This window comes from Lepidochelys olivacea (genome assembly GCF_965140295.1).
Source record: "Lepidochelys olivacea isolate rLepOli2 genome assembly, chromosome: 1".
In the NCBI taxonomy this organism is placed as follows: domain Eukaryota; kingdom Metazoa; phylum Chordata; order Testudines; family Cheloniidae; genus Lepidochelys; species Lepidochelys olivacea.
In genome coordinates this window covers 47,518,802-47,531,246 of record NC_140411.1, presented here as the reverse complement: position 1 = coordinate 47,531,246, position 12,445 = coordinate 47,518,802, and the positions used below count along the sequence as shown (strand labels likewise).

At 40.9% G+C, this 12,445-nt stretch overlaps 1 protein-coding gene across 1 annotated transcript; it reads right to left on the bottom strand.

Moving 5' to 3' along the window:
* Positions 1 to 939: 939 nt before the first annotated feature.
* Positions 940 to 12,224, bottom strand: POMP (proteasome maturation protein). Its single transcript, XM_084612160.1, has 6 exons — positions 12,070 to 12,224; positions 9,510 to 9,607; positions 6,468 to 6,528; positions 4,731 to 4,832; positions 2,580 to 2,673; positions 940 to 1,187 (listed from the first exon to the last, which is right to left on the bottom strand). The coding sequence occupies exons 1-6, from the start codon at positions 12,070 to 12,072 to the stop codon at positions 1,120 to 1,122; spliced, it is 426 nt and encodes a 141-aa protein (XP_084468286.1). The 5' UTR covers positions 12,073 to 12,224; the 3' UTR covers positions 940 to 1,119.
* Between the last annotated feature and the right edge of the window lie 221 nt (positions 12,225 to 12,445).

Sequence of the window (12,445 nt, the reverse complement as noted above, 5' to 3'; positions counted from 1 at the left end):
TTTAATCTGGCTATTCATTTATAAAAGATGCATTAGTGTAGCTTAATTTTAGGCTCTCCCTTTGGTTATCCCCAGATAAGATTGTTTATTACAACCAAGTCAGTTCAGTTTTAATTTTATGTTCTGCAGTTATGTAAAATAAAAATTCATGTTTACTGTAACACTTGTTATGCAGTCTGTCAGATGTGCCTTTGTTTCATGCAAACATTATGAATTTTACATTTTTTCTCAACATTGGTATTTTTCCCTTAACCACTTAGCAGCATTTAAAGGTTATTTTAAGTTTCCATGTAGGCGGGAACATAGCCCAAAATAGGGCTACATAAGCTCTCATTCTACAGAGCAATGGAGCCCGACGAGACTGTTGTGAAATCGAAAAGAGGGGTTTCCCCCCTCAAAAGTAGCTGGGTAAAGCCAAATTCAGCTCCCAACTCTTCCTAGGGAGCAGTGTCTAATTCTATCCTAAGGGGCAACTGAGCTCCAGTGAGTGAGCATCTTAGCTGGGGGAGACAAATGTGTGTGGCAGGTTTCTTTTCTACCCATGAGCTACTGAGGATCCTTAAAAGGACTGCAAGTGACGAGAGTAACATTGCTTGGGTTAGAGGTCAGGGACTTGAGTTATGATTACATATTTTTGGAAACCACAGCATTTATAGCAATTTTTTATTTGATGTTTAAAAGATTAAGAACAAAAAGTGATTTAGTGGAAAATGCCTGTTTTATATTCAAAAAGTTCTTTTGCAAGAACATGCATTCCCTACATTTACTGAGTAATCAATTTTAAAATTCACATGCATTTCTGAACTCTTGTAGTATATGTATAATATTTCAAAAACTAAGCAGCTATTGTCCTGAGCAATATATGAAGAGTCGTCTTGTACAGTTTTAAAATACCTAGTTCTAGGACATTTATAGTGACAGTAAGCAGAGAACAAATCGTAAGACTTTAAACATTTAATGTGCCTATTTATCAAGTAAGGCAACAGCTCTCCTGTGAGTAAGTTAACAAAAACATTGTATCAATGTAATATGAATATATTGTACACTGAACCTGTAGTATAGTATAAAGACACATACAAGAAATGTTTTCATGAACAGGAGGTTCAGACTACATTTGTGTTACAATAAACCAAGCTTGTATTCCACCATCAAATGTGGTTCTCCCATAACTTCACTCTGCGATGGGTCTAGAAAATAGACAGTAAAATATTTACAAAGTTAGTAACACTTTGAAACAAACCATCATAAGACAAGATGACTACATTTCCTCTAGATGTATTTGTTTATAGCAGGGGTTCTCAAACTGGGGGTTGTGATCCCTCAGGAGGTCGCAAGGTGGATACATAGGGGTCATGAGGTGTCAGCTCTGTGGGGCTGACAGCCCTGAGCCCCCATTACATTAAATTACCCCCCACCCCCATTTTTAATTTATAAGGAGGGGGTCATGCTCAGAGGCTTGCTGTGTGAAAGGAGTCACCAATACAAAAAGTTTGAAAACCACTGGTTTATAGCAACGTGCACATCTTGATTACTGAGAAAAGTTCTGTAGTGTATGCTGCAAATCTGTCAACCCTGTAAATATTTGTTCTAAGCAACAACCAGGGGGAAGGAAATCTGGCAAGGGTTTCCTTTCTAGGGAAAGGGAGGAGCTATGCTATGCTCAAGCACCAGAGAGTTACACATACAAGACCTAGGACAATAAATTAAGTACAACAGACAGAAAAACAAGTTTTAAACTAAGTTGAAATGGCATATCAGCAACATGAGCGTGACAAAAGAAAGACTTTACAAAGTCTTCAAAGTGATCAAAGCCCAGTACTTAGTTTAAAAAAAAAATTAGAGAATAGTTATAACACTAAAAAGCAACAGTGAATATTAGTTTCAAGGGGGTGTATGTGTATAGAAAGAGACAGAGCCCAAGTCTAATAGGTAAGATAGTCTATCAAAAGAGAAATACCAGAATGAGAACTTCAAAACAGAATATACTAAAAAACCAGCACTCATACTGGAGTGCAACCCAAACACCACATATGATGCTTCAAGAAGCAAGATTATGCAAGGGGCAGACTGACTCCCCCTTCATATCAACCCCTGGAGTGGGGGCAATGCACGTTGAGGAGCAATATGCTCTGCCCTAATGGATAGAACAGACAGTGCTCCTTCCATGCACAGTACAAACTGGGCCTCTCTGAGGCACATTCCCTTCAGCACTCCTCCAGGAATATGGAGGCTCCATAATTTAGCCCCAGATGATAAAACCACTTCTCCAATAATTTTTAATTGGCATTTATTCTCTTTAACTACTATTAAAGCAAAATTGTGTCTTGTATTTGGATGTGTACCATATCCCCTAACCCATGTTTTATATTTCCGGATAACAAGCAGCTTCACCATATTTATTTTTTTCCTGATACATCCCTTTTCTGACCCCTAAATTTAAATTAATAAAAAACAAGATATTTTAAAAACCTAACTGTCGGGGGCACAGAAATCTTGACAGTTCCCAAATCTCACCTTTCCCTGATAGCCCTGAGAAAATTTTGACAGCTTACAAAATCTTTGAAAGAAAACATATTTACCATTAAGAATATCCTCAAAACCAATGCATTCATCATTTCCTCTCAGTGTATCCAGTGCTATATTTGAGCTATGTAGAAACGGAAGACGCTGGATCTGTGAAAACACAGCAAGAGTCAGAAAAAACGCAGGCTTCTCTATATTCAGGCTTCCCAAGTCCAGACTGTAATTAAAAGTGACAGGCAAAATTCTTTGGGAAATGACAGAATGATAACATGGACTCGAGCATAGAGATATTCTAGCCTGCACACATTTGTCTCAAGACCTGTCTGGCACCTTGTCTTATAGTCAAGGCATAGGATCTAAACATCAAAATGTACTATTATGAAAAACAGTTTTCAATTTCAGTAGAAAAATATGCCCACTGTTTTCTGCCAAATATCTGTGAATGGTCACTACGAAGTATCTTTACCTTGAGAGTTACGTGATTAATAAACATACATTTCAATAATCTGGTTAGCTACTTTATTTTCAATTTTATTTTTTCAATCCATATATCAAAAGAGTAAAAAGCACATCAACAGGCTATATCATTATTTTAATGAACTTATATGGCCTTCTCTAAGAGTAATTTAGGTTAAATTTAGATTATGAATATCATTTCTCCAATCTCCACTAGAATCAGCCTTAATGAGGTCTTTGTCCATGATTAGGGCTCCTAGGCTCTACAATAATACAAATAAACAACAACAAAGCTTGAGATTGGCTCTTGCTCAAAAGGACAGGTTTATGCCATATGAACCATCAGACCACTATATGATTGTGGAGGAAGGAAGGCTCCGCGCGTGTCACAGGCAACTGACTAAAACGAGAAGTAAAGAGCTCAGATCACAAGATGCACATCGGACAGCAACATATTTGGATTCACAACTGCCTTTGACATAGAAAAACTTGTTTTTTATATATAACAAAGCATAGCTGTCTCTTGCTTGTGGATATACTGGATTTGTAATTATCCATAATATTCGCTAGTACAGCTGCACTTTAATCAGTTCCAATACTAATACTATTCCAACTCAAATGCTGTAAAAAGATTAAGTTACGGTACAGGCACATATCAGTGGTGAGAGTTCATATTATCTTCTAAGAACATTAAAAAGATAACAATCAAAGGCCAACAAGTATCCTAAGGTCACAAGAATTTCTTCTCTCCTGCATAACTAAGGCGAGCCACACATAGGGGGAAAAAAGTCTTTGCTCTCACCACTCTCCCTTCCTGCCAGATATGCAAGAGGCTGTGGGAGAAAAAGCTCTCAGGAGATCTGCAGGGAGGAGTGACTGGGTGAGAGCAGGACAAATTCCAGCATTTCTTGTAAGTCTTCTGGTGTCTGCAGGGCAGGAAACCCACAGCAAACCTTATGAGGCTTGTTGTGGGCCAACGCTTAACCCTTAGGATGGGGTAGTTCCTTATTCTACCTCAAAACACATCTGTAGTAGGTGCCTCAGCTGTAAACAAGCCCAAACAGGCTTGTCAGTCTTTAATGACCTTAAATACATTCAGTGAGGACAAACCAGTCTATTATGGCTCCTGGGGGTAGAGTGAGGGGAAGACGGACGTGCAGTGTTCAAAGATTATCTCACAAGGGGTGGTGGGTACAATCTCCCACTGAACTTAAACTTTGGGGGCTGGCTCCCAATGAACTTCCCACAGCTTACAAAGAAGGGCTAATGGAGGGGTGCACATAGGGTTTTACTGCCCTGATCTCTCCCCCACCTCCTTGTGCGCTCCAGCCCCCCAAACTCCTTTAGTCTGCAGAAGCAGAGTTCCCTTCCTATGAATTCTCAGGAGGTTTGCCAGAAGGAACATTGGTCTTGGGGAAGGAAATCAGGGATATAACTTCCATTCCCGTGGTCCTCCTCCCAGGGCCCGCAGGATGGGAAAATCCCACACAAGACTTAAGAAGTTCGGCTTCACTTCACCTGGAATTTGCTGTGATAACAGAACTCTGAATGTTTCAAATAACCAGCGTTAGTTTTATCATAAGTAATAGAGCCAGTTCTGCTTAGAGTTTGCTTGAAAAATGTATAGTAGATGAACAGCTGTTATCTAATGTATTTTGAAATAAACAAATGCTTTTTAAAAAGCATGTTTGCAGATATGTCTATAATTAACTAAGGCAATTCATATTACTAGAATAGTTTAAAGTGCCCACCTGCTTTGCTGCTTTGAATTCCATTTGAAGCTTTAGAGGTGCATGGAGTCCTTGAATATTTCTCAGAGTCGATAAATTCATTTTATCTTGGTTTAGCTGAAACTATCAAAAGAATTTTTTTTAAAGCTGCATTTAATTATAGCTATAGAAAATATATTTGTAAAATTATACTTCAGTGAACATGCATATGGAAGTTGTCCACAGCACAAATAAATTTAAAAAATGCAATAAATAGGTTGCTAGATTTATAAACCTCAGTGTGTAAGAAAACTGCCAAAACATTAACTCATTTGTTTTAAGCAACTGAGAAAGAAAATCTAATTTTAAAATCATGCATTACATGCTGCTTGCTACTGGCTGAAACTGTATTTTGTTATTTTTGGCAAGCAGAATGCATTGGACTCCACCAAGTGGAGTAGTTGTGTATTACTTTAATAACTTCTTGAAATTGCTTAGTGATATTTTAAATATATTAGTAGCCCAGAAAGAGGAAAGCCAAGCATCTTGGCCTAAAAGAATCCATGGCAAGCCTTATAAACTGACAAGAAGAGTAACTTTTTTTGCTTTAATTGAAAAAAAATAAGAAGCCTATATTTGGCAAACTTTTCCTATTTCCAGTATAGTGAAATTACTTTATATACGATCTCAGCAGATATTTATTTTTGTTAAATATCTTATACGCGAGTCCCACTGTTTTAAATCATTTAGGAAAGCAAGTGCTGAGTCTTGACTCCTTACTGGGTCCTCTGGCACTAATCAATAACATGAAATATAGTATATGGATACCTACTTAATAGGTACTGGTTCCTGATAAAAGAAGTTGTGACTGGCCAAATAAACTTTTCAAGTATAAACTAAAAATCATTTTGCATGTATTTGCAGTACTTAGTGGGGGGTTTTGGCTCCAGGTTTTGCATTGATGCTACTGAGATCAGTGACAGAAGATAGTGATTTTTTTCTAATTTTTTTTTTTAGTTTTCTTAATATTCAGAAGTTATACTTGTGATGGTTATGGTAACAATATATTGGTGTAAGAGCCATTGATGTTTCCAAAGAAGACAGTTAGCACAAACAAGCAGAAGTATAAGTTACAGGACAGGATACCATCTCTAGGCAAAACATCAAAGGTCTAGTCAGTCTCTGTAATTTTCATCAGAAGTTTAGAAGAAAAATATTAACTATACTTCCTCCCCATTCCCCAGCTTCACTTCTTTAACTTACTACATTAGCCTTGCCAGTGTCTTTTGCTATTTAAAAGTGGGGCTTATGACATACCAAGCAAAGACATTTAGTTTCTTTGCTATTAATGCTATTTGTAGAGTTTATAAACTTCTACAGCAATAAGAACAGCCATAACCATTTCAGCATAATACAGGAGTAATATTTTGGAATAAAAATGAACCTAAAAGTGTATCCCCTGAAGATGTTTAATTCTACTGCGTCAAATCTCCTGTGCGGAGATAAACCCTAGCAGTTCTTTCAGCTATTAACCAACTCCCCCGCCCAATCAAAAATTCATAATGAAATATCATTTTAATTGCATAAATTATATCAAAACAATACTATTGTTAGGCATCTTTATTCCATTAATATTAGGATCCTATTCACCAGTGACTGAGATGCACTGAAATTGCTCTGGTCAAGAAGTTAATGTTAACAGTGGCCCTTAATTAAATTTTCTTACTAACTGATGGTAAGAAAACATTAAAAGGTTATCAAATTCAGCATTGCACTTACATTTTTTTCTGACAGTTCCAAAGGATGGCTCGGCAAAAGTTCATTTTTCACACTTGTAAAGCTACAAAGGCAAACAAAAGTTGTTTTTTTAAAGTCACAGAAGAACCAAAAATTACTGCGCCAATGTCTAGTCTGACATTAATTCCAGATCTAAATGAGCACTGATGTTTGTAACAAGGAAAAAACCTATGCAAGAATTTCAGTCTTTTTCTGATTCAGTTTCAAGCTTAACATAAAAGCAGTCATGTTTTTTCTTCATCCGGCTCCAGCTCACAAACAGAAGACAAATTTAACTTGAATACCTGAATAAACCCTGCTATTATTGGTTCACTTATGGATAATCTACATGTGTGACCCTAAGAGCATCCTTGTGCCAAAGGGTCTGCTTGGTATCCAGCAACGAGTTTCAGCTGCCCTGACCAACTCAATGTACTCCAACTCACTAATATTACAATCTGTATCTAAAAGGTGTAATGTAACATGTCACTGGAAAACTAATAACTTACTGATCATTAATATTCTTGTGTGACATGTACAGTCAACCCATGAAGAACTTTACAGATAGGCTGGAAATATATGACTGAAAGGTGTTTATCAAATCCCCCGACATGCCTGGTTTAAACAGGTTTTCCCCAAACAAAGGAAAAAGGCCAGGTGGGGCCAAATTCAATGGGCTATTCATTTGACAAGCTGTATAAGAAATTGCAGGAAGAGATCACTTGCATTGTAAAAGTCACTACTGGAGGAGAAGACAACAGAGTCTGCAGGAGGCATCATGGCATCCACACCCAGCAGTGAAAAGGAAATTTATCTAGGGGTACACTTCAGAAGTTTACCGGACTATAGAGGGGGAGTGAACCCCTAAATTATCCTTCACCTTAGGAGACAAAGGAACCAAGCACTTTAAGCTCTGTGAAGAGTCCTCACCAGAAAGTCTGGTTAGCCATACTGGAAAACAGACGTCAAGTATGTCTACACTACAATGTAAGCCCAGAATTTGAAGAACTCAAATTAGCAGACCCTGGGTTTGTTAACCTAAGGCTTGAGCATCTACACTCATTTGTAATCACAGGTTAGGAATTGTTGAACTCTGGGTCCTAACCTGGGGTTCCAAAGTTTACACTGCATTATGCAGGTCTGAGTCCAACCACCTGTATCCCAGTCTTCTGAGCACCCTCCTAAAATGTGGCCACTCTAGCCTTTTGTTCATGGTGCAGCATGGGAAAACTTGACTGTCCACCCAGCTTGCCTGTTCAGAGGATAAAAAAGTCATCTTGTGGGATACTTTTAGCAGACTCCCAGAGCACAAGTCCAGTGGGGCTACATCTACTCTACAAAGCAATAGGGCTTGAACACGGGGTCACGGTTTGACTCAGGCTTGGACCTGCCACCCCATGGGGTCTTGGGACCCTGGGTCCGAGCCCTGGGTTAGCACAATTTGTGTGTATACAGGCAGGATTAGGTTTGAGCCTGAGTTCGAACTCTGAGTTTACACTGAAGTGTAAACATACCCGTGGCGAGAAACACTTCTTTGAACAAGAGACTTAAACCAGGTTTTAGTCTTAGAAGTGTTTTCACTTATTTCCTTGTAATCCTTTCTGTCTTTATTCTTGGTATCATCTATGACTTTTTGTTTAATGACCGTGTTTTACTTTTACCATAAATCAATTCTGTGCTGTGATTGAAATAAGAGCATTTGTAGCCCCCCTACCCCTATGTATTAATAAGCTGCAGTGTATTGTCTTTTTAAAGGAGCAACAAATGACTACTCTCTGAATGTTCAGGAGGGCTGGACACAGCACTGTGACATTTCTGGGGAGCTTGGGAGTTCACCAATTGTTACCTGCAAAGCAAGGTTTGGATAACAGAGCCCTGAAGAGAGTCTGCTGGCAAGGAGGACAAGCTGGTGTGTCAGGGAGTTGTCACACAGCTTAGCAGTAGCAAAACACTGTCCTGTAACTCACAATTCTGGGAACCTCAGCAGATTGTGGTAATGGTAGATGGTTCTGTGGAAATTCAGGACTGGGAAGGCATTGGGGTCACTATGCAAAAAAGTAACTGGATGGTGGAAGCCAGGGTGTGACCTGCATGCTTGTAAGGCTGGCTGTTGGTATCAGGGCAGTGGACCATAGCAGCACAGCATTTAAGACACCCACAGTTGTAGGGCAGGTGGTGACACAACTCTTACCAATCTGGGTTGAACATCACAACATGGTACTTGTTTTGACATTATTTCATTTTCAGACAAACCTTAATTCCCTGACTATACTGTTACATGCAAGCCTTGGATTATCTCTTTCTGAATCAGTTTGATAAGCATTTTAAATTTCAACAGAAATATTTATACTTCTATTCTACATGTATATTTTATATACGTGTGTGTATACAGATATGGTTCTGACCACCAACCATCTGAAACACTACCAAGTAGTGTAAAAATATTAGGCCATTTTCCACACTGTTAATACTGTTTCATATGCCATTCATAGCTGAAATCGACCATTTTGGCCAACATTAGAAAAGCACACGCAACTACTATTATTTATTTATTTAAAAGACAAAGTTCATATATGCGCAGGGATGAAAATTAAGCTTTTTCTATCAGTTGTTTAAAGGTACAGCCTTATACAGATCACTAGTTACACAGCTGTTTGTATTTATTATTTGGTTCTAAGAGTAAGGTTTCATAGGAAACAAGTTCTTGATGCATAATGCTCCTACAATAATTATACGCAAAGTGACTACACCAGTGATTCTTAACCTGCATCCTAATCAGCACACAGCTGTGGCCCACGTAGATGTACAGGTAGTATATATATCGTGTGACTGCGGCCCACATAACACAGAGAGAGCTGCATATGCAGCCCACAATGGTAAATAGGTTGATAATCACTGGACTAGACATATCTTTTGATATAAAGTATACGGCCAAGAAGCGTATATTCTAAAGCAGGTGCATAATACATAAAAACTTTCTTCCTGCATACCTAGAATTTCAATTTGGTTATGGTAATAATATATTAGCAGGCAGACAAGGCATACCCTCTGCGTAGAATATCATGACCTCCAAATGCTCCACTAGCTGAAAATTCAGCAATTGGGATGCTATCCTTAAGCTGAGATCCAACTCCTCTGGAATTCTGAAACAAAAAGCAAGGATTACTTTTACAGAATTAGGCCCCATTCAGCGCTTCTGTTAGCTCTGGCAAACAAAAATTTAGATTAATCTTTTGGTCTTTATACCAAAAAAGAGTTGTTTGATGTTTCTTTAAAACTACATACGCACAAGCCTTAGTCTTCAGGGTAACTGCTTTTTAACTGAGACTATAAATGACATTTAATTAGGACACCTCAAAGTGATTTAGCTGTCCTTAGATCTCTTGGAATAGTGTAATATCATGCTGTTTGCTCCTCAAACTTGCTAAGACAGAACAAAAAGAACAACTTAACGCTCTTTTACTACATATATGGGAGCACCTACCTAAACTGGGTCCCCATCCTGATTGGGGCTTCTGGGCACTTCTATAACACAAATACGAAAATGACTGTGCCATCAACTAAGGTTTAGGAAGAAACTTCTGAGAGCAGATTATTCCATAAATTGTCCACTACAAGGTTTCTTGAACTCTTCTCTGAAGCATCTGGTTCTAGCCTCTGTCAGATGGAGGATATTGGACCAATGATCGGACATGGCAATTACTATTTTTCTTTATGCAAAGGCAAAGGGTAGTAAAGAAGGTAGAAGATAAGCCCTATAAAGTGGAACTGACTGGTGTAGCTGTCTGGGGAATTTTATATTCAATTCAGTTTTGAACGCCTTTTTACCCCAGAAACATAGTAACAAATTTAGAGGGAACTCAGGGAAGATCAACAAAATGTAGGTATGTAGGTATTTATTTATTGGGGTGTGAGACTGAAGGCATTGACTTTCAAGGAAACATAAAACAGTTAAATAAATGTAGCATCATCTACCGATTAGAGAACTGGACTGGCACTCAGGAGATCCAGATCTATTCCCTATTCTCTATTCCCAGCTGTGCCATTCAGCTACTGAGACTTGGACAAGCCACCGCTCCTCTCTGTGCCTCAGTTTCCCTTCTCAAACTGCCTGATTTGTCTATCTGAACAGTAAGCTCTTTGGACAGAAACTGTTTCCTACTATGTGAAGGTACAGTGTTTAGCACAATGGAGCCTCCTTGCACTATCACCACGCATATTTGGAATATGAAAATACAGGAGAAATTATTATTGTACAAGAGGGAATGACTAGAAAACAATAGGATGAAGTAAAGTAAATAAAGGCTGAAAAACCAGAAATATTCCCAAGAGTGAAACACATCAAGTACTGCAAAAAGAAGTACTTGATTATCCTTCATTTTGTTAGGCTAAACAAGCCAAGATCCTTACATCTTCTCTTGTAAGGCAGGTTCTCCATTCGTCTGATCATCCTAGTAACCATTCTCTGAACCTGTTCCAGTTTGAATTAGTTTTTCTTAAAGATGGGAGACCAGAATTGCACACACTATTCTAGATGAGGTCTCACCAGTACTATGTACAATGGTAATAATGCTTCCCTATCTCTACTAGAAATATCTTGCCTGATGCATCCTAGGATTGCATGAGCCTTTTTCACAGCAACATCATGTTTGCAGTGCATAGTCATCTTGTGAGTGATCAATATAACCATATCTTTCTCTTGTCACCTCTAACTGATATGATCCCAATTTATAGCAAAAATTATTATTGTTAGTCCCTAAGTGCATGACCTTGCACCAAAAGCAGGGGTGGATACCTAAACCTTAATCTTTGCAAAGTCCTGCGAAAGGAATAGCAGGAGGCATTGCCAACTCTAGCCACTCTATCACAAGTCTTACAACATTTGGTGGTGTTCTTAAAGCCCCAACTCCTTGAGTCAAATACTTCTGTAAAAACCTCAGCTTTCATTTCTTGGAAGTAGTTGTCTAGCCCTCATGGCTACCGAGCCAAGTTTAAAGACGCCCTCAAATGCGCCCTCAAAGCTCAGAAACCAGAAGGCAAATAAAAGACTTAACTCTCTCCTCCCCCCGCCCCAAGAAAACACCCACAACTGACATGAATCAAACTCTCATATGCTGGAGCCAGAGTTCGGGATGCGGAGTAGGAAACAATCCCGGAGTGGGGGGAGAGAGATAAGCTAACAGATGTTCCCATCCCTGAGACACTGATCCCACAGGGGGTGGGCGGCGGGGCTGGTGCCATGGCGGCCCTGACCCTGCACGGGGGGAAGGGGGCAGGGAAGGGGCGAGGCAGGGAACGCGCCGGGCGGGAACGCGCTGCTGCGGGCAGGGGCGATTCGCGCTTCCGGTTCCCCCTCGGCCACTGCTCCGAGGCACCGGACCGCGGACCACGAGCCGCCTCCCCGCCGCTGTACACGCCGGGCCCGGCCACCCCCATGACTCAGCACAGCCCCGCCGCTCCTAGCGGCCAGACCCGGACGGGAGCCGCGGCGGGGCGCAGGGCCCACACGGCGCAGAGGTAGCCGCCAGCACCGCCGCCGCCGCCTCCCCCCCTCAAGCAGCGGCCAAAGCGCTCCCGGGGCCCTGCACCCCGAGCCCGAACTCACCATCTCGTCCCCCTCACGCACAAGCCACCCCTGCTTCCGCCTGTGCTGATGACGTCACTTCCGCCCCCAGCGCAGATTATTACGTCATACGCAAGAAACGCCATGAGGCGAGGCAGGGCGGGGTTGCGGCAGGGCCCGTCCAGGCCGTGAGCGTGCGCGCGCAGTTTGTAGCGCTGCCTCAGGTGCCCGGGCTGGGGCAGGTGGCGTGGGGCGCCGGGCCGGGCCTTGCAGCGTGTCCGACCGCGGGGAAGAGCCGCGCGGGCTGGACACGGGGTGGGGAGCCCGGCCTCGGGGCCACGCCGCTGACTCAGGCGCCGGCGCAGCTTTGTGCGGGGAGGTTGCTGGGACCTGTTGGCCCGGGCCGCTGTTTCCACGC

What these genes read in the sequence shown, in the direction of transcription:
- POMP (XM_084612160.1), bottom strand. An exon ending in CATGATATTCTACGCAGAGG is followed by an intron (nt 6,529 to 9,509) that starts GTATGCCTTGTC and finishes TTGCCTTTGTAG; the next exon opens with CTTTACAAGTGTGAAAAATG. An exon ending in TTTTGAGGATATTCTTAATG is followed by an intron (nt 1,188 to 2,579) that starts GTAAATATGTTT and finishes TCTATTTTCTAG; the next exon opens with ACCCATCGCAGAGTGAAGTT.